The 22959-nt window shown below is 43.9% G+C and overlaps 1 protein-coding gene across 3 annotated transcripts; it reads left to right on the forward strand.

Moving 5' to 3' along the window:
* The first annotated feature begins 357 nt into the window (after window positions 1-357).
* On the forward strand, window positions 358-22723 carry LOC105912282 (transmembrane protein 198-like). Of its 3 annotated transcripts, XM_031567440.2 has the most exons (7): window positions 358-994; window positions 1323-1353; window positions 16260-16519; window positions 18472-18746; window positions 19661-19964; window positions 20335-20483; window positions 20965-22723. In XM_031567440.2, exons 3-7 carry the CDS (start codon window positions 16366-16368, stop codon window positions 21112-21114), a joined length of 1032 nt encoding a protein of 343 aa, XP_031423300.1. In that variant the 5' UTR covers window positions 358-994; window positions 1323-1353; window positions 16260-16365; the 3' UTR covers window positions 21115-22723. The 3 variants fall into 3 exon arrangements, with proteins under 3 accessions (XP_031423300.1, XP_012696685.1, XP_042563710.1); XM_012841231.3 differs by lacking the exon at window positions 1323-1353 and having other exon boundaries at window positions 359-994; XM_042707776.1 differs by lacking the exon at window positions 358-994 and having other exon boundaries at window positions 1008-1353.
* The last annotated feature ends 236 nt before the right edge of the window (window positions 22724-22959 follow it).

Genomic DNA, 22959 nt, shown 5'->3' on the forward strand with positions numbered 1-22959 from the left:
AGCACTTGTTAATTTTGATTTAGTGTAGAGTTGCCTGGTTCCTTCTCTCAACTAAGATGTAAACTGACAGCGAGTGCATGCCTAATTCCCCATTTAGTCTATCCTAATGTGTTACAGCTTTTCAGTCAGTTCTTGTTAGGGTAATTTGCTTTGTTTGTGTTCAACTCACCGTATGACAATAACAGAAAGCAGCAGCCTCATAAGGTTCTTTCTGATATTATCAATATTTAATGGCTCATCAATTATTAACTAATGCTAATCATGATGACAGTGATGGCAATTAAGCTTAATACAACAGGAATAAAACATGATTGGCCCTTCTTGCTCCTACTTTTAAAACTATATTACTTTTGTTTTGGACCTTGTTTTGAATGGTCTACCTCCCTCCTTTTTTCTGAATTTCATGCAACCGACAATAACAGATGGTCTTTTGGCTATGATGTCTAACGTTTTCAGCTGTTGGCTGGTCGCAAGACGAGTGAGAGGGATGGGCGGAGAAGTCCTCCAACACACAGGCAAGAGAGGAAGAAGCCCATGGGTACCAGAAGTGAGTGAGTGAGAGAGAGCGCGAGAGAGAGAGAGGGAGGGAGAGAGAGAGAGAGGAGGCTTGAGAGCCAGATAACTTTTTCCAGACGTGACCACCAGCTAGCCGACTGGCTAGTTGTGCTAACGTTAGTTAGATACGCTGCAGGGAAACAAGGACTCTTATGAATAAACATTAAAACACTCAGCGACTCTGGACACGCTCAAACAATAGTCTCCCTCCTTTTTGTTATTTTTTGAAAGGACAAAAGCTAGCCAACTGTAGTAGCCTACTGTACGCGTTTTCCAGCTAACGGCTGAGTCAACAACATTTTTGAATGGACATAATTCAGCAATCATCTTTTGGCTTGCTTATTGCATTTGTTTAACTCTTGTTATCCTACTTTATTCGCCAATCCATGCCTGTCAGTTCCCACGGAAAACACAAGACCCACGAAGCTGACGTGAGTCGGTAAGTCAAAATAACTACTCTCTTTCTCATTCTGAGTGGAAATCTTCAGGATATTAACGTTAAGAATATTCTATTCAACGAGTAGAGAAAAACTATGTGACCTAGTTTTAAAAGTTGAAACTTGCCAACTTCAGATGCTGCTTCAAGCAGTTATCGCTGTCCTTCCTGCAGAGTAGCAACAGTAAGGAAGTTGATGTAGCTATTGTAGTAGCCTATTAAAGCTAATAACAATTATGTTCAACCTTGCAGTTTAACAATCATTTGACAGACTGTCGACATATAGACTGTAAGCTAGCGTTTACTATTTTAGTTTGTTATTTTCTTACAGAAACCTGCGTGAAAATGAACCTTTTTTGCTGGTGAGTTATCGTATCTAAAGCAGCTGTTAAACAACCCTTCATCTGTGTAAAACTTATGGTTAGGACCGTTGAGCATGTATTTGTGTGTACAGTATTTCTGAGGAATGTATTGACAGTGATTGCATTTGCATTGAAGTGTCTGGAGATTTCTACCTTTCCAGCTACAGTCAACCCCCTCATCTGCCGTGTATCACAAAATATAATTGAACGTATGTATCAGTTTTAATTTTGTCCCTGTTTCTTTGGTCCCAAGCTTTGGCTGGGGATGACTTGAAATCACTTGGTGTGGATGTATGTTTGGTGGTGGGAGGGTGCCTTGCTTTGGGGGTGTAATGATAGCTTGGGTCCCCTCTGTGGCAAAGTCACACTGCGTCTCCAGTTACACCCCCTCAACACACTTAGGCCTACTACCCCCTCATCTCTGTCAACCCCCAGTTGGCTTGGGCCAGATGGCGCTGACTAGAGCACCCTGGGAAAACTCAGACAGGACCCTACCCTTTGCCAGGATCGCAAGGAGGTATGCGTCAATCAGAGGCAAAAAACGGTTGGCCTATTTAGTATGTTCTCATAGTGAACAAGTCACTTTGACCTACTGAGAGAGAATTACGTCGATGCACAGTGGAATCCTCCATCATGGCACAGGATGGCTTTTGGGGGGGGGGGGGGGTTTAGGGTTACCTGGCATTCGAGCCCCCACAAGGTTTATCCAAGGCGAAGCAGTCATTATACCTTGCCTCAGGCATTGCTCTAGTGGAATTGACTGGTCTGTTATTTCTTATCCTCGACCTTGACTTTCAGCAGCTGCTTTCTTTTTTAGTCCCTGGGAAACCAGGTGAGGGAAGCCTCTAACTTGTCAAAAGCCTGAGTCAAATCAGTTTAGAAGCTATGAGATCCAGCTGTTTCTCCCCGCTCCCCCTCCAGAGAAGTCCACATTTGGATGGGGAAATACACAACAAAACACCATCTCCCCTCTGGGCTCTGGTCCATAGTTTTATCTGGCCTCTAGAAACCAAATCCATTAGATACACAGGTTGCATGTGGCCTGAAGCTTGCCAAGCTCAGCTGAACTGAGCAGAGCTGGGCAAGATCAGTGAGTCTGCGGGATGAAGTCATTCTTCTGCTTGCCTGATTTTTTTGTGTCCTACGATGCCTCGCATAGTCTGAAGTTGAACAGCGGATTAGACTCTAATCGGTAAAATAGTTTGCATTGTAGGCTCTGGATATATTATACTTTTATGTATGCAGACCTTTTATGATGGTCTGATGCTGGTCAGACCTGCCATACAACAGTATTCTGTGTCTAACTGTTGTTTTGGAACACTGCATGTGTAGAGGCAACCTCAGAGCAGTCGGTCTGGATAGCAGACGTAACCTCAGCAAAAAAATATTTTAAGATAACCAATCAGTACCAACTGACATTATGAATGATTTGCTCAGAATGCTCAAAAAGGGAGCTATGATGGTAATCAGCCTGTTTATAATGCTGTTGTCATGGATCAACAAATTACAACTGTTAAAATTGCTTAGCGTCAAGAGCGGGGCTAGATTGTCTTTTCTAACCTGGACTTTTAGGCAAGATTTGGAGGATGGGCATGGTTTAGGTCCTTAAGAAAGGAGTCTCTGAAGTTGCATACTGAAAACAGCTGTATATATACTAGTTGGGGTGAGGATGAGGCTAGGTCGCTCTATAAGGGCATGGCATGGCTGTCTGTTGCTCCCTGTCAGAATTGCCATCTCCTTAAGGCTTTGGATGTTTGGTTTGAAGATTCCATGAATTGTCGAGTTGTTCATTGCAGACTCAGCGTCTCAATGCAATCGACCCCTTAAACCCCTTCCCCCTTAGACTAATCAGCATCTCCTTGACCTTTGTATGGCATATGACTGTCTCTCCCATTCATCAAAATTGACTATAGAGGCTTTGTGCAGAGCTGATTTTTATCAGAGGAAAATGTCCTCCGACTTCCTGTAACTTACCAACCGAATTACTCCTCCTGCTGTTTTTTCTTTTCCCCACCATGTACTATTGACCTCAAAGCTCAGAGTCTTATAACTGTATTCACTACATTGCTATAAGTGATTTACAGAGACCCCAAAAACAAGGTCAGGACTGAATCCTCTGTTCAAGGCAGAAATTATTAAGCGTAGCCATGCTTGTGTGCACCAACCGTGAGACTGATCAGAGAGCAGCTCAGTGTGGTATTCCCTCCTTGGCAGAGGCCGGTGCCTCTGAGAGAAACAAGGAGTGCTCTGTGTAAAAGTGCTGGTCTGTACAATGCGCCCGGCCCAGCTCGCTCTGTATCCTGTTTCTGCCCACCCTGGCCCTTTCATCCTGCCCCTGTCGCCCGGCTCTTGGTTCAGACCTTTTTCCATAAAGCCAGATTATCATTCCAAGTCTTGCCGGTATGCTGCCCCGCACTTCCTAGGCTAGGGCACACTTTTCCCAATCCTTCCACTGAGTCCTTGCCGAGTGACTGGGATTAAACCTAATTCCCAGATCTCCATAGATAGGCCTACCTGACACCTTCTTTTAAAGGCTCCCCTTTGTTGTAAACTACAGGTTTTGGGAGGTGAGAGATTCTCACCAACAGAAAAGTGTATAGTCTTGTCATAGTCTTCTTTAATTGATATTGATGGAAGATAGATTGAAGCCAGTAATACAGCAAATATATTGTTGATAGAATGACGTCAAGAATGATATCAGGAAGGGTATTTATAGGTTATGAATATGTTACATGATGTAGGCCCCATGATATACCAGACCAGGTTCTAAGAATAGATTATTTTACATGTGGGATAGCTGCCTCATATGCAGGGAAGAGCTCTCAAGGCTAAGAAAATATCTTATGCTTAGATTATACTGAAAGATAGAGTAATTGGCCAATACCGTAAGACATATTTCACGACAAAGTAATTGTATGATGTCTTGAAAACAACTTAAATCAACTTAAATGCACAGACTACAATACTAGAATTGTAATGACACTGGTAAGATAATCCATTTTAGATACATTGATGGCAGTCAGGGTCTTCATGGATTATTTAAAATTCTGAAGGTCATACACTGTTCCATACAGTTCCAAGGGGTTTGTCACTGATGAAAAAATTCAGAACCCGAAGTTGATTGCCAGAAATGTCCAGAAAAGTCCTTATTGCTGGCATCCCCAATACAGTTTAAATTAAGATTCTCTTTGTCCCTCAAGATACATATTTACATTCATGCCTTCATGTTACCATTCATGGCTCTCAGATATCCTTCTTAGTGGGTGGGTCATTTCCATGTTTCTTATTACAATGAAACACATGCATGTACTCACAACATTTGGTTTAAACATCTTGTTTATTTCAATAACCAGACCTGACTCTTTCTGGAAACAGAGTATGCATGTGTGCGAGCTGAACATTTACTGTACATGAGCTTTGGAATGCATGAGAAAAGACTGCCTAGATTGACTCTCCGTCAAAGTGAATCAGTGAGTTTTACTGTATATTTTTCGACTAGCGCCACTCCTTAAATATACCCCCTCATTTAAGCTCCTGGAAATAGCCTCTCTGGAGCGTGAGGAGGTGTTAGCCGGACTAGGAAAGGCTGAAGCTCCTGTAGGAGTTATAGACAGAGAATGATAGGGACTGCAGTGATAGAGAGGAGTGGCAGAGATGTATTATGGTCTGGGTGATAGGCATTTATTTGAGGCTGGGATTCCCTTCAAGGAGCTGCTGGCTATAAATTACCTCAAATGACAGACTTGACCTGGAAGTGGCTTAGACCCAGAGATAGCCTTCGTGGGAGTAAAGGTTACTATATGTGTGAGTGTGTTTGTGTGTGGGCATTTGCACACATACAGTAGGCCTATAGTGAAGGTATATACTTTATTTTGTGTTCTGTATGTCAGTGTATGTGTATTTTGAGGGGCCTTTTAGGATGAGTTTGGCTGTACATTATAGTAGGAATACTTTACTTTGTGTTTTCCATGTTCTCTCTCTCACTCTTTGTCCTCACCCACACTCCCTCTTTCTCTCTCTCTCTCTCTCTCTCTCTCCCTCTTTCTCTCTCTCTCTCTCTCTCCCTCTTTTTCTCTCTCTCCCTTTCTCTCTCTCTCTCACTCTCTCTCTGTCTCTCTCTCTCTCAGTAAGGAGCTCTCCTTGTAATGTCCAAACAGAAAGAGCTCCATTGTGTGGAGCTTTTCACAGAGGCAGGCGTGGAGAGTAAAGGGCCTCTGTGGCTTGGTTTGGGAAGAACACAAGCACCATGAATCCCTGAATGACACATCCTTCTCCCATCTGTAAACTCCCACCCCAGTGTAGAAACACGCTTGATTTCAAATATGTGCGATACAATTCGTGGCCTTGTACATTATTGCAGTCTCAATAGCATCTGCCAACCACTGTACCATGCAACATATGTGTCACACATTTGGACATTGCATAAGCTGTTCTATTGAATATCTGAATACATACTCTGTGTGGCGGTTATATGAGCTACAAAGGTCTTACAAATCCTCTAAAGCCCTCTAAGCAGGCATATGTTCATGGATAACAGGGCATTTTATAATCATCCCAATGTGCTGCACACTGTAAGAGGATAAGGGCCAATGTTGTGAAGTTGTATGTCACTAAGATGCATTTTGCTGCTACAGGGGGGTTCTTAGTTCTAAACTATGCTTTTGGTTAGTTGTTCTTCAGGCCCTACAACTGCATAGCACCATGTTGTCACTGCTAGAGGTTCTTAGTATGTTGAGTCATTTATTGCAAGTTTTATTTTGCCCTTGTGCTTTCGCTCTGTTCTCTTTATTTGTCTTTTCTTTTCGTGAGGAATATATGTCTTCATCTCTTTTTCTTTCTCCTCCATCTCTCTCTCTGACACACTCTTTTCTTCCCCCTTTCTCCGCCACAGTGCGAGTGGTTCTCATTTGAAGGGCAGAAGGGCCAGTAAACAGTTCAGACTTTGATGGAGGTTGCTTCTCTCTTTTGGGTCCGGGCAGAGCCCTGAATTGTGAGGGTGGGAGTTGGTTTGTGTCGTGAGGGTGGTGGGGGTTTAGGACGGAGTGGATGAGAGGGCTTGCCAAAAACGCTGCAGGTTTTTCCTCATTCGCTCTCAGATGAACAAAGTGTTTTTTGAGAGGCCGGGAGAGAGAGAGAGAGAGAGAGAGAGAGAGAACACAGACTGGAAAAAAGAGGGACATTGAAAGATGTTGTGGAAGCTCTTTGTCATCACAAGATCTCGGTTTAAGGACTTTGGTTTAGCAAGTAAAGTGACTTACTGTACTGTGAAAAGAATTCACTGAAAAAGGACTTTGTTTAGAGACCAGACGCACATGCACAGACAAGCCACCAATATTATTAGTATTGCTCTTCTTGTTTTAGAAAATGTATGTGAGAGACTACGTGTGCGTGTTTGTTGTAGCATAATAGACAGTGATTGGCCATCACAAGCTTACACACACACACACACTTACTGACACACACTGATTGCCTCTCATTCTGAGGGAGCCCTTCATCTCATCGTGCCAGATTTTTGGATCTGGATGAGAACCTTTTTCTTGTCCATTCACACATCCCCCTCCGCCCCTCCACCGCTGATCAGAGACAGAGAGCCCTATTGATCAGATCCAGAGGGTTCGTCACAAACAACACTACCAGCAGTGCCGCCGCCGCTCCGCGTGTCACGGCATGGCCCGGTCCGAATGGCACACGGACCACCAGAACCACCACAGAACTGCCCCAGTCTGGCCTTAGTGGCTGCCCCAGCTCTGCCCCGTTCCCCACTCTGCCCCTTAGTGCTGTTGGGACTGCGTTAGCGGGAGAATAATCCCTAAGCTAACACGTGGCTCCGTGCCGTTTATTATGGCAGTGGATTCAGTGTTAATGTTTGCAGTGGAGAGGTCACGCCCGAGACAAAGAGACGTTTCTGGAATATCCCTAGGTTGGGCGTACTCTTCCATATAGAGTGATTGTGTTAGTGTGTATGTCAATTGAAATTAATCCACTATCTTTAAGGGGCCCTGAAGCTCGGCTCAACATCAGGGTATGAGAGTGCTGCATTCCTAAATGAGCTGAGTCATGCTGGAAGCGAGATGTTTTGCTAGCTGGGTGGGGGTCCCATTCCAGTGATTGAATTTGCAATGGACTTTTACTGATCGGAACACTCCATACACTGGTTGTACATTTTCATCAAATGCATTTCGAAATCTTCTTTTAATTATATCGGTGAACTCTTATTCTTGCTCTTGTTGTTGACCTCTACCGGTGGGAACAGCTCAATTTTCCATTTTTAGAATACATTTCCTAACACCTATAGGCCCTTGTTTCAGCCCGTTGCACAGTTTCCATAATTGTTCCAGCCTAATTACTGACAGCAATCGGGAGCGTTACGTGGTGTGGTTTAGGTTTCTAATTGACATAAAAAGCGTGAGTCAGAAACATGTTTGTGATGTAGGCTCTCTTCTTTCACTTCCTGTGCTGTTGCTTCACTTCCTGCTTCCTGGCCATGAGGGCAAAGGTCATAGCGTGGCAGCCTGATGCCATTGATCCTCACTTCCTGTTCTCCAAACTGTGCTTCCCATGGAGAGGGGACAGAGGCTGGGGGTGCGGTTTATAGGAGATGATGTGTCAAAGGTCACATTTTGCCGCCTTGCATAGGATCAAGTAGGGTCACAGAATTAGAACCAGTTAAAGATAATGCCACCTGAAGTAGTGGATTGTGCTGGCTTTTTACGTCAGATATTGTGGGTGGGGAATTCTTGTTTCACATGTCCATGCCTGTAACCTTTTTTGGTTAAAGTTAAACCTTCCGAGTTTTATGGCGTTCGGTTCAATAACTCATGTCGTCCATTCTGCTCTACATTTGGTAGGATGTACAAAGCAGCAAATTAGGGATTTAAACAAAACTAAAACTACTACTCTTGACATAGTATGAAGTACAGATAAACAATCTTCAGAGGACTGTTCCTGTTTAAGGTGTATTTCTTGGATAAGAGGTAAAGATATTGATTACATATGTAGTCATCAATCCGAAGTGGCTTGAGTCTGAAGAAGGCCTAAACCTTTCTAGACACATTCCAGACCATGTTTACATAGGACTTGTAACTTGCACGTGTTTGGACATAATAGTTTGTTGTGATTGTGTGACATGAGTACAGGAATATTAGTGCCTTGGCGACATTTGGGATATGGCCATAAAAGATAAAGCATAACTAAAGCTTTGACAGATTGGTTAGTTTAAATATGTTGTGCATGAGTGTGAGGTTTGTGTTTATGCCTTGTTACCATGACATTCCACAAGGTCATATTATAATAATAATAATAATAATAAAACTTTATTTATATAGCACCTTTCATGCAAAAGAATGCAGCTCAAAGTGCTTTACAGCAAATACATAATATGCACAAAGAAATTACATGCACATAAAAATAGACATCAAAGAAACATTCATTATAATTATAATTATATAGATATATTTAATCTAACCCCTTAATATCACCAGTAGAGATTTAAATTAAATCAAATTAAATTAAAAGTATATATATATATATATATATATATATATATATATATAGTGTGAAGTGGTAGCTAGTTAAAGGCTAATGTGAAGAGGTACGTTTTTAGTTTTCTTTTAAAGATGTTAAGCGAGCTGGCTTCCCTGATGTCTATAGGCAGTATGTTCCATAGCACTGGGGCGTAATTGACAAATGCTGCGTCCCCGATTTTCTTACGGCTTTTGCTGGGAACCTCCAATAAACCAGCATTCGATGATCGCAGTGTTCTTGAGGGCAAGTATTTGACTAGGGAGTTTGCAATGTAACTTGGTCCTAGCCCATTAAGGGCTTTGTATATTAGGAGAAGGACCTTAAAGTCAATTCTAAAAGTTACTGGAAGCCAGTGCAGAGCAGCTAAAACTGGACTAATGTGCTCTCTCCTCTTGGTTCTGGTTAATAGCCGAGCTGCAGAGTTTTGAATGAGCTGAAGTCTCTCAGTTGTTTTTTTTGGGAGGCCAGTAAGGATTGCATTACAATAATCAAGACGGCTTGAAATAAAGGCATGAATCAGTTTTTCAGCATCTTTTTGATTTATAAATGGCAGGACTTTAGCTATGTTTTTAAGGTGGAAAAATTATGTTTTCGTCACCTTGTTAATGTGAGACTTGAAGCTTAAATCTGAATCTAAAATAACACCAAGACTTGTAACCTCCGATTTAATCAAGGGAGTTAATTTCCCCAAATTATTAAACAGCATTTTTGTTTTAGGGCCGACTAGTAGGATCTCAGTTTTGTCCTCGTTTAACTTTAAGAAATTATTGCTCATCCACTTATTTATCGCCAAAAGACAGGTAGTAATGGAGTTTATTGCTGCAGCATCATTTGGCTCAGCAGAGATGTACAGTTGCGTGTCATCAGCATAACTATGGAAACATACATTGTGTTCTCTAATGATGTCCCCAAGTGGCAGCATGTACAGTGAGAATAATAATGGACCAAGGCAGCTCCCTTGTGCTACCCCAAAGCAGATGTCATGTTTCTTAGACACATGATCTCCAAGCCTGACATAAAACTTTCTCCCTTTGATGTATGTTCTGAACCAGTTTAATACAGTCAGAAAGCCCAACTAACTTTTCAAGACGATGAATTAGGATGTCATGATCAATAGTATCAAATGCTGCACTTAGGTCTAAGAGGACCAGAATTGAGACCTTATTTGCATCCAAATTTAGTCTGAGGTCGCTGATTACTTTAGTAAGAGCAGTTTCAGTGCTGTGGCATGTTCTAAAGCCTGATTGAAATTTCTCCAGGATATTGATTTCTTTGAGAAAGGAGTTTATTTGCACTGAAACTATCTTTTCAAGTACTTTACTAATGAATGGAAGATTGGAAATCGGCCTATAGTTGATCAGTGCATTACCATCTAGGTTGGGTTTTTTTAGTAAGGGTTTTACAACAGCTGTTTTGAAGGCATCTGGGAAGATGCCAGTTTGAAGAGATGTATTTATAATCTTCAGGACATGACTTGAAACACTGTCAAACACCCGCTTAAAAAATGCTGTAGGTACAGGGTCAATACATGAGGTGGAGGAATTGCACTCAGTGACAGTCTTACAAAGATCCACCAATGTGATGCAGGTGAAATTTCCCATGGTTGCATCTTTTTTACATCATTATTATGAAGCTTTCACATTGCTTGTCTGAACAAGCAAAAGGCACAGATGTAACAGATCTTTGGTTTGTAGATGCCATGGATGTTTGTAGTGGAGAAACACAAATGCACACACACAAAAACAGCACACACACACACACACACACACACACACACAGACAGACAAGTATACTTGCATACACTTTGATGCCCTTCATGGAGTACCAGCTGGCTCGGGGGGAACAGCTGGAGAGGGTGATGTTAGGAGATGGCCAACTGCCTGGGGTTCCTGTGGTTCTGAGTGCCAGCAGAATTCCACACACCCCATCCCACCCTAAGCCCACACTGCCCCATTAGCTATGCTGAAACTCTGGGCCCAACCCAACCTGTCCTGCCTGTCCAGCTGTCCTCCCTGTGGTATGGGCTTTGAGGAGGTCACGGTGGGAGGCAAGTTCAGTCATGGTAGAGAACTAAAGCCTGACCTGACCTCACCCTCAGCTGTCCCCTGTAAGTTACAGCAGATCAATCGGGGCAGCGTTCCCACGTGTAGGGTCTTGCGTGATCATGTTTGAGCATGTGGAGTCCCACTGGTAGTAATCTTCCAGCACTCCATCAATGCTGTTTCTGGGACAATCATTGCTACATGCCTGGTGGTCTTTACCATGAGTTAACTTGATGCTCTTTCCAATATGACACACAAATATCTTCGCACTTAACAGGGTCATCGGGTCATTCCTAATCATGTCTGGAGATTCTGGGGACACTGCATGACTTCACTCTTCTCAAAGGCCTGGTGTGTGTTGGCTGGAAGCGTCTGTTGTATCAACACATACAAAAATGAAAGCCTGAAGAACACTCTTCTCCTCTGCGTGTTAGTCAAGGTAATGACGGGCTCTCTCTGGAAGGGGTCCGCACCGCACAGGAGCAGGCCCATCCAAAGTACTGTTTCAGAGTCACCTCTTGGTCCCACGAGCGACTCAGGAGTTGGCGATTTACAGCCACAAGAGACAAGTGACAAGTTGCATCGTCAACTAGGCGGAGCGAAAATAGGCCAGAGGTCTATTTTACGCAAATACTGAGCGACGCAACATGCCGACTACCAATGGAAGTGAACGCAGCGTGGCACACTTTTGCTGAAACAAATGAGCAATCATGTCTAGCCCACTTTGCGTAGTTCTGTAACCTGGTAACCTCAAGCTAGTAACACCCAGTTGTCTCCCTCCTGTGTCACTCATGTGGCCATAGGGTCAGAGTCGTTCAGGGTCTTGTCATGCTTCAGTCCAGGCAGTGCTGGAGGCCCTGAGGCCCGAACCCAAGCCCAGCTGTCAGCTGTTTGTCACGGCCTGCTGGCCAGGGAATGAGGTGGCACTGGTTCAGCTATGTTAAAAACCTGGACCTGGTCTCGACCTAGACTTAGCCTGCTGTACTTTGTGGCGTGGAAGTGAGGTTGGACGGGAAGGTCAGGGAAACAGACAGAAGCCCATAGGTTAGTCTTTCACCAAACTCATATTGTTACCAGTAGTTATTAATAATAAATGATGGAAAGATTATTGCCATTAAATTATATATTAATAATAATTCATAGGTCCATTATTATCATCAATAATGCATGGATTCATTTCCTGCTGGTTATCGTTTATTATTATTTAAAATGTATGTATTTATTTATTTATGTGCATAAAGTGTGCTAAGTGGGGTTCTTCTAAAGTGTACCTGGGAGAAGAGTTTCAAGAACACTACCCAGTGTGCATTATTAGACATGACCATATTTGATGTTTGTGGTAATACTGTATATCGGCCTTTCTCTACATTGCCACTTCCGAGGCTGATGACAATACACAATTGTATTGTTTGGTAGTCAATTTGGCTGTTCAGATGACAGGGCGTCTGGAGTCAGTGGCCACAATCATGAATATAACAGCAAGTGAACGTATATACCTTTACACTTTTTCACAATATGATTTTGCCACACACACACACACACAAACACCGTTTCCTGCTTGATGATGGTCACACAGCGTGACATGGGGCTACTGAGCAATGGGCTGCTGGTAAGTCTTATCACTGTATCATCAGAGCACCCAATGCAGACACAAACCCAGGCCCTGCTTAATGGGACATAATAAGGACTGCTCCTTCAGGGGGTAAACAACAGGAATCTCCTGGGAGCTGCTCAGCTCTAAAGCAGCCAGAGTTCCTTTGCCAGAGCCGCCTCTGGGCTAGTTACATCCGAGCCATGGCCTACTGGTCCATGCCAAATTTCTCTGAGGCAAGACATGGAAAAATGTCATTATGTCCTTTGTAACACAAGAGGGGATGAGAGGGAGAGAGAGAGAGAGAGAGATATGGCAGTTCTGGCATTGTGCTAGTTTCCAAAAACATACGCACACATGTTGCACAAAAAGACTGTGCACACACACACACACACACACTTACTCACACATATACACACACGTACACTCACTCACTCACACATACACACACTCACTCACTCACACATATACACACGCATACTTGGAAACCAAGCAACGTGCAGTCTGCAGGAAACTATGTAAACCAGTTAACACTTGCAGCCATTTGAAGGCACTCATGCTTGCCAGTGTATCATTTTAATTTTTATGCGGACCACTCACACAACACACACAAACACAGACACACACATATGCACTCCTACAGGCGTGTTGCCACACACCCTCACACACACAATTTATGCTTGATCCTCTTTCTCTCCCAGTAAGGCTGCTGTTCTGATGCAGAAGGGGTCAAGGCAGGGGCTCTGAGTCTTTGTGCAGCCCCATAAAGGATCTATTATCTCTAAGTCATGCACACACACTTTCTCAGCACATAATCTCTGTCTCTCTCTCACACACACACACATATGCATACTCACACAGAGACACTCACACAGGCATTCGCACTCGCATACACACTCGGACATACTCCCATCGGCGGACTCCTAACACAAACACACACACACACACACAGCTGGCCTTTGTGAGACATGTTAGGACAAAGACTTGACAGACACATGGGTGACAGCAGGATGAAAGTTTCTGTGTGAGGATTGTGCTTGTGTGCGCACATGAATTATTTTGCATATGTGAGCATGTGTTCAAGTGAGCTTCGTGTGCAATTAACATGTGTGTCGTTGGGTGGACGGACGCTACGCTATTCATTTGTCTGTCTTTGTGATGCTACCCATGGTCCAAGTGTTTGTGTGTTACTCAGGCGTGTGTGTGTGTGTGCGTGCATGCGTGCACAGAACCAAGAATATATCACATTTCAGTCAGATTTAATGCCACTATTGTCCACTGTTTTTTCTCTCAGACACATTGAGAAGGCTCACAGACACACACACACATACACAGGGGACTCCAGAGCTTTCATATGGCCAGATCATTACCATTGGATCCGTGTGGGCTGGGCAAACAAGAGCAGAACAGGGGGATAGAACCGAGGCCAGCGTCCACTGGAGACCCGACAGGAACCAGAGGAACTGAGTCAGGATTGACTTGGCCACTCTCTCTCTCTCTCTTCGTCTGCGAAGGGGGGGGGGGGGCGAAGGAACATATAAACGACTTTCCAATCAGGCTCTCATTCCTTCCACGTCGACTCACGACGAGCAGCGCTTTAGCCTACTGCTCAGAGTCGTAACGTATAGACATGGCCTGTTTTAGGAGCAACAGAGAGAGAGAGAGATTGGGCAATAGCTTTACTCGAGAGAAAGTCTTGAGTGATGTTTTACACGGTGTCACATTTAATGTGGGACAGAGTGTGGTGAAAAAGAGGCAGAAAGAAAGAGGAGAGGGGGGAAACGGAGAGGGAGAGGAGGTGGAGGGAGACCAGAGCCTGACTGTTTTTCTCCTGTCCTGAAAACGTGAGTTTGTTGTAATCGGATCGTGAAGGGGGTGAGATCATTAGCGAGGCTTTCCAGCAAAGTCGGGAAGGGAGAGAGAAAGGGAGAGAGAGAGAAGGAGGCCACCCTTATCCCCAGCCTGTACCTCCCCCTCCCAGCAACACACAGGGAGCAGATTTAACCCTTCACTCAACCCCCTAATCCACAACAGCTCTCCGCAGCTCCACAGAGAACTTGACCGTTCAGTCCTTTGTCCATGTTTTCAAATGCAGCCAGTTCCAACTGGGTTGAGTTAATCACAGGTTTCTAAGGCATCAGTTGGCCCCATTGTTTTTGGGAAAAAAAGAGGTGTTAATGGAGTAAGAGAATGAATGTATTTCCAAACACAACATGATGAAAATGAACACCAGGAAAGGGCCTGAGCTTTAGTGATAAACAGAGCACCACCTGGCTATGCATTTTGAATTGTAAACTACCAGTGACCAGTCAGAATAGCCTATTTGGGTGGAAAGGTGCCATTGACAATGTTTGTGAAACTTCTCTACAGTAAATCCTTGATATACAGGCATTTCAATAGAAGAAATGGGAGATTTTGGAATATAGCTCTCTGTATATGTTCCTTTATAAACTAGCCTTTTGAATCGTATCAGAATGTAAATATTTGGAAAGAAATTACTTTGCAAATGGTGAATATGACTTCAGCTACCTCCTTGAGAGGTTTAAATATCTATTTAAATGTTATTGTTCCTATACACCTATAGCCCATATGTTTGGTATGTCCCAGTTATTCTGGGTCATCCTAGGAGATTGCAGTAGACAGTATGTTTTCCTGGTGGTTTCCATGGCACCATGTTGTTACTGTATGGTTTTTTTTCCGCTTCTTCCTGAAAATATGTTTCCTTTAGTAGGTCCACATTTTCTCAGTGGGCCAATCTTGCTGATGTGGTAGTTACATTTTCCACCACTTCATGTAGTGCACAGTAGAGTGTATTGTGTGTTATACGCCTACATGCGATGTACAGGGTACTGTGTGCTGTGTATTTAAAGTTAAATGGGTAAACATGCACGGTCACCTGAACACCCAAGGGAAAAGTCGCAGTTGGCTGGCAGGTTTCACACCCTCTTTGAAGAGAGCAAAGCAGAGGTGGCGGGGTCGCGGTAGACCACATGCTGCCTCAGACGCTTTGAAGTGTCGCTGTGGCACGCCCGCGGAGTCCGAGGAACAGGCATTTCATCACCGTAGGTGGTTAAACAGCCTGGCATGGCTGGGTGCCATCTGTAGGGTCTCGTTAGGTTGTGTGGCACCAATAGTAAATTGGGGGAAAGGTTTTTTGTTCGGTTCTTTATGATCCTCACACGCCCACAGCAGTAATTACTAGTTCCTTTGTTTTTGTGGAACTGGATCTTTGGTATGAAGATGATGGTGCAGCCCTGAAGGAAGACGAGATTCTTTTGTGGATGGTTTATATTCAAGGCAAAGCTTCCTGGTATGGTGATTATTGTGCAGAGAATTCTGAGAAATGGTTGAAGGCTCTCTTAAACCTGTTTTGTGCTTTAGGGCAGGCCAGTATATCTGAATCTCATCTACATGTAGCTGACTCTTTCCTTCGGTGTGTTTCATTATACTTTTGGAGAAAAATGTTCTAGATTGTAGGTTTGTAGGTAGGTAAGTTTTATAGATTCTAGATTTTCTAATAGTGCAATGTCTGATCAGTGTAGCCTAGAAATTGAACCTGATCAACATGAGTGGTTTAGCAGCTCATGCTCTAACCATAGAAATGCCGTACATTACAGTAAGCAGCATGTTGTAGGCAGCTGGTGAATCACCCACAGTTGTTAATTAAAACAACTCCAAGTAAAATCCAATAGTAGTTACAGTATTAAGTCTTTCTTTTTCTCTTTCTTTCTTTATCTCTTTATGTGTAGGTGCTGACACCCATGCAATGAATCCAAGATAACGCTCCAGCTTCCTCGACCCCATCCCTTTAGACCCTGCCTCCCCCACCTCACCCCATCTCTCTCGTCACCCAAAATGGCCGACCCATCAGGGCTTGGGTCAGAAGGGATGGTGCCTGAGGAGTTGCCGGGTAACCCCTGTCACCTGGAGATTGTGAGGAACTATGAGGTCATCCCTGCTGTCATCTGCTCCATGTGTTGCCTATTTGGCATCATCTACTGCTTCTTCGGTAAGATTCATCCAAAGGTCAAAGGTCAGCTTGTCAGGAGACGAGAGGATTGTTGTGGAACAGAGATTTTGCATGTTTTTTGCGAAGGAATGATCTCTTGCCATTGTGGCAGTACAGGCTTTCTTAAGTTAACATCTTCATTTCTATTTCCTTTTTGAAAACACTGTAGTAGTTTGATACATTTTCTTTTTACTTCATATTTCTCATCTCATTTTTTACCCCATCTGTAAAACTTCAAGTTCTAACACATGTTCTTAAAATATGCAAGAGCAAAACATGTGTCATAAGCGATGGTTACACAATGCCAGATGAGAATCTCACTACATCCCCACATCACACGACCTTCTGTGAACAGCCCTACTGACAGCCGAGCACAATTAGAAGGAGCATCTGCATCTGATTCCTCTCACGAACAGCCATGGCTAATTGCCAGCAATTTTGCCTCCTCTATAAAGGAAAGCAGACAGATCACACATGAACTGTATATCTCTAACACCACACCTCTGTAGTTATGCAAGTTGGTGTTGCATGTGTAGACAATGGCACTGAATGCTTGCCTGTCCAAACCACAGCTCCGTAAGTGTTAAGTTGGACAGTGTAGGCGAAGCATCGCCAAATTAGGTTTGAGCACTATTAGGTAATAATGTAGACGCTGCAGAGGCAAAGCATTAGGGAGTCGCTTAGTCAGGAGATACGGAGCATTTGTCACAATGAGATGAAGTCATTAACACATCTTAACTCAATAAAACTTGATTAAGGGTCTGTTTGTGTGAGGTAAGCAATCTGCCCTCCCTGAACAGATGTGGGAGGAAATCCTGTGCCAGTGTTCAAGCACATTAAACGCTTTCAATTACACACAGTCGTTTTATTTCTCTGTCTCCAAATCTGGTCTTTTTTTTCTTTCTTCATGTGTTTTTTTAAGGATTTTTTTGTGTTATAGTTTAATCTCTTGTTTTGTCATTGTTTAAAGCACATGTTGTAGGATATTCCCACTTTTTTTTTCACTACAAACTATCCCACCAAGTCTCCCTTTCTCTTACTCACTCTTTCTTACTCACACTCTCTTACTCACTGTCTCTTACTCACACTTTCCCCTACACTCATTTGTAACTCACAATATGTTCCTGGTTTGCGTCTCGGTGATGTCATAATGTAAATCAGATTCCCAATAAACTAGCAACTGACGCATAGAGAGCAGCAGCTCACCCATTCACTGTGGGGGGTCCTGACCTCAGCTGACTTTTCCACTCTCAATATACATAAACATAATAATGAAGAGGCCGGTGGATGGGGGAGTGATTGACTTTTTAGACCAGGGTGAGCCACTACTCAGGGACTTCACACCTAGGTTGCACAGCCTCGCAAATGAAGGGTAATGACCCTTTAATTACCCCCACCCCACCCGCCTCCCACCAAGACTCTCTGCCTCTCACACCCATACTTACTCACACCCCAACACACTCACAGGCCATCCAGAAGATTGAATGCTTCTACTCCGGCCCCTCTGAATTGAAGGAATGCTAAGTCCAAAACCCTCTTTTTGTTGGCTTTTTCTCTCTCTCCATGACAACAAATCACTCCTTTCTCCCTCTGTTTCTTTCTCTCTCTTAATGTCACACAAACAACACAACAAAAACACAACACACACACACACACACACACACACACACACACCGTTTCTCTTGTGCCTCTCTTTCCCATCACATTTCAATTTATTGGCTTACTTAGTGATTTTGCAAACTCCTTAGCCCAAAGCCACATATAGCACAATGAAGGCATAGAATTGATTTGCTTATGTGCTCTATGAGAGCTGAGACCATGGTACACTGGGAAACGTAGTTCCCTGTCCGACACTTTCTCTTGTCCTCCTCCCAGGCCTGGTAATAATGGCATTTGTGTTATTCCCAGTGTAATTGTGTTTTATCCTGACCCCCCGGTCTCCCTCTCCTCAGGCTACCGCTGCTTCAAGGCGATCATGTTCCTGTCTGGCCTGATGTTCGGATCGGTCATCATCTTCCTGCTGTGCCACAAGGAGCGGGTGCTGGACACCCAGCTGAGCGTGGAGGCCAGCGCGGGCATCGGCCTGGGAATCGGCCTGCTCTGCGGCCTGGTCACCATGCTGGTGCGCAGCGTGGGGCTCTTCATGACCGGCCTGCTGCTGGGCCTGCTGCTCGCTCTCGCCGCCCTGCTGGTGACATACCAGTTCTACACACCCACCACCGTCTGGGTAAGGAGAGGCCCTACAGGAGCTTGACCCATCGCCTGTCTGCTCAGGGGGCTGTTTGTGGTTTTTTCATGCCCCAGATAAAATTGCTTTGAAGACCCTAACAAACTTATTGTCCCCATATAAGCTCAGTCATTTTATCTAAAACTGACCTTGCTGAGGAATGAATGCATGACCTTGACCTTTGATAACACTATGCTCAGTGTCTTTGGTCAGAGTAGCCAGTTGAAGGCTGATTGTAGTCAGTTATTGTATATCTTTAACGACATAAGGTAGACCCACACTTTGTATCAGTGGCCATATGAGAGCATCATCTATGGTCCTGGTTTCACGTACACTAATTCAGTTCAGCTACAGGAGATAAGGGTTAATGTTGATTAAACACGTATGTAGGATATTCGGTGCATGTCTTTATACGTAACCAATATATAGAGTATTAAAGACAGTGTCTGCGATTCTAATCCAATACACTCCTCGCAGTCCTCTAGCTGTCAGTTCTGTGTGTACGCTCAAAAAAACTCTGCTGTTCGTAGACAGTCCTGGTTCTGTAAATAGGAGACAAACATAGTGGTTGCGACTGAGCTATAAACAGTTCCAGCCAATCAGCATGTTGCTTCAGGAGAATGGAAGAGATGGGTGTAATTTTTTCAACAACCTTTCGCCAGAATTGCAGACTCTGTCTTTTATTATTTTATTTTAATTTACTATTATTCCAAATATACTCAATATACTATGACTGCCTTTTTCTCTAAAATACTTCAGTGTCTTCTATAAGAATTTGTTATTGTGATGTTTTGGCTTATACTCTAAAATAGTCTCCTATACTCACGTGTTGAATGTAAATTTGTTATCAGATGTGTGTGGTCAGTACGCCTCGTCTAACCCTTCCTTGCCCCCTCCGGTGTGTGCCGTCTCAGGTGCCCCTGGGTGCTCTGCTGGGCACGGGCATGCTGTGCGCCGTGCTGACCCTCCAGTGGCAGCGCCTCTTCACCATCCTCTCCACGGCCGTCTTTGGGGCGGCCATTATGACCATCTGCGCCGACTACTTTGTGGAGATGCTGGCGCTGGCCACGTACGTGTACGACTGCCTGCGTCTGGAGACCGCGCCGGCCCCGCTCTGCTGGTACAGCTGGGTCATCCTGGGCATCTGGCCCACGCTAAGCTTCATGGGAGTGCTGGTGCAGTGGAAGCTCACGGCTGAGGGCTTCTCCCATACAGAGGGTGAGGGAGACGTTTGGTTTACTGCATCAACTACTGGTGATGTTAATATTAGGTGTCCCTAAGAGAAAAAGACATTTCTCCCCCACATTTCAAGGGGCTTCATGGTTAAATAAAGCTTAAATAACCAAAAATGAAAAAATTTGCCAGGAACTAGTGGCACACTTTGATGAAGAGTGAAAGGGTGTCAAGGCTAGTAGTAACAGTCAAGCATTTGTGTGCTTTACTGGTTATTGTCTAAAATAGAATGTAATGTGAAGTCTTAGCATGTGTGTAGAGTTTATACAATGACACGTGTACATACCATTTCATGTACAGAGTATCATGCACTGATATACACTCTATTTGTCTTGGTCACCTTTCTCTCTCCCAGTCATCATCAGCAGGAGGCAGAAGAGGGTGCAGCTGATGCGGATCAGGCAGAAAGACGCTAAGAAGCGGCAGCAGGGCTGCGGTCAGGAGGGAACGTACCGCCGCAAGCCCACCCCCGTCAAACGCTACGCCGGAGACCTGCTTGCGCCGGTTAGTCAGCGGCAGCCATTCAGTACCTACCTCCCCTGTCATGAATGTTCATTATTTGTTTGCTGCCTAAGAGGCAACACCTGTAAACAGACATCTGTAGCTAAATGGATACTTTATAATGTAGTGTAACTTTTTTTTGACAAACTATTCATTTAAAAGTAAAGGTTTGAAGGACTGGCTTGAAGAGAAAACGTACTCGGCAATGATTTCCCAGTTTGAGCCCCAGCTGCACAGTATATCTTAGCCAGCTCATCTCTGGAAAAATAGGTTGTCATGGAATTTGCTCACGGTGACATCAAGTGAAAACAGATAAAAGTTACTGCAATCTGCTGTGTTTTCTCAAAAGACCAGACCAGGTGGAGATTGTCGTAGAGAAAATGATATTATCTTAGTGGCTATATTACAAGAGAGTTAACAACTCCAACTCTCTCTCTCTCTCTCTCTCTCTCTCTCTCTCTCTTCCTCTGTCTCGCTCTCTCAGAGCTACTTACAAAGTCTGCGGGATCGTCAGATGGGCACAGGGACTTCTCTCAGCAGCCTGGGCACTGCCAACCACACCATGATCGATTTTGACTATGAGACGGGTTCCACCGTCCCCCTCACTGCCACCACGCCTGTCATACGAGTCTGATTGGACGCATAGGAGGAGTCCCTCTGAAGACCCCGCCCCTTCCCATTTCCTGCACGTGCTCTTTCCCTCAGAAATCCCCGCTCGCTACGTCCTGGAAAAGATCCTTTACAAACGGAAAAAAACATCACCTTATCAAGTGCTGTCCTTAACATCGTAGACTGGAAGGAAAAAAAAAAAACGCTCTGGCTGTTGTCAGTCAATACTCCATCACATCATCTCTGTTAATTGTGCTGTTTTAATGGAACTGAATGGAAGAATCACATCTCCCTCTTGTAGTCCGTCATCCTCACCCAGATTGTGTGGTCCACTTCTTGAGCTGTGTCAGTGGACCTGTGGACTGGGGTTTTGTGCGAGAGCAGTGGAGCAGTAGACTGATGAGAGAGGAGGACAGAAGCCTACATTTGCAGTGCAGTTCCCCTGGCTGTCAGTGACTGACGTGTGACGTGTCTGTTTGAACCACTCTGTGAACAAACCCGGCCATGTTTTTTTGGCCGCAAACTGCAGCAAGTCTGTGTGAAAAGAGTTGTGTGTGTGTGATTGGTTGTGTGTCGCTTTATGTGCATGAGAGGATGGGATATTCACATTCAGGCATCACCCTAAATATAGAGGTGCAAAAATGAATGCAGTGAAAATACCACAACCCTTACATTAAATTGCCAAAATGGCATGAAGTGATGATTTTTTTACCCCTCTACATGCCTGCCCTTCCTTTGACAAACAGCTCAGCTAGTTGTTTTTGGAACCTTTCATGAAGGAAATGATGTCTTGGGACATCTGTCAGCTTGAGAGTTTTGCTTGGATCTTGGATTCCTAGAATCTTGCCCTGGTGCTTATGTCAGTAACGAGAAATGAGCAGTGCACAGACTGATGAAGGTAGTCTCACACCATCCTCACTAGTGCCAGTTTTAGTGTGTGTGTGCCTGTAGTCTGTGTCTGTACACATGGGAACAAATGTGTGGATATGCATTCAATTTTATTTCTGGTTCTGTCCAGTCATTTGTATGTGACTGTTAAACTCAGTGAAACACCTTACAATGTGGTCTATATGAGCAAAGCAGTCACCGTGCAGGCCTCAGTGATAGAAAATCTCAGGGCTGAGCATTAGCAGCCATTTTGTAAATGCTGGATCATGAGTAACATGGTTAAGCCTGGACATTTTAATGAGATGAACAGTAGCTAGCATACACAACATTAGCTAGAATGTACAGTAGGCGTAACAGGTTTAACAGCTGTAGCATTAAGACTGAAAAAAATCTATCCATGGAACTACATTCGTTACTTTGCATTGCTCTGTTTTGCTTGTTGTTATGTTGTTACTGCAGTTTTTCATCAACTATTATAGAAGAAAAGAAAGTTATTTTGTAATTTATACAAGTAATAGTGTTGGGGAATCTTGTCAGTGAAAAAGAGGTTTCAGCATATGGGTCTGAACATTGTAGATTACTAAAGCATGTGGTGTGTTCTTTTTTAAATTTTGTTTGACTTTATTCTATTTGTATTTTATTTGTATAAAAAATACATGGACCTTGCTCCCATAACTATCCCAAATCTGTACAGAAATGTTAATAGGAAATGTTGAAGAAACAACCTTTGATAAAACAAGACTTGAGCCCTTTGTCATTTTTTGCTCAGCTAATGAATGTTGCTACTTTCCTCAACTGGTTACCTAGCAACAGCTGCTGCCAACTGCAAGCAAATAGAGAGGGTCTCAAAAGCAGTGATTCTAGGGGGGATGGGGGTGTAATGCTGCTCTGTGATTGGACGAAAGGTTGGTTCTGGTGTGGCAGCTATGAAAGTTTGTTGCACAGCAACACATGGCCTGTCTCAGTATGTGACACAGTTCAT

This window comes from Clupea harengus, chromosome 5 (genome assembly GCF_900700415.2).
Source record: "Clupea harengus chromosome 5, Ch_v2.0.2, whole genome shotgun sequence".
Lineage (NCBI taxonomy): Eukaryota > Metazoa > Chordata > Actinopteri > Clupeiformes > Clupeidae > Clupea > Clupea harengus.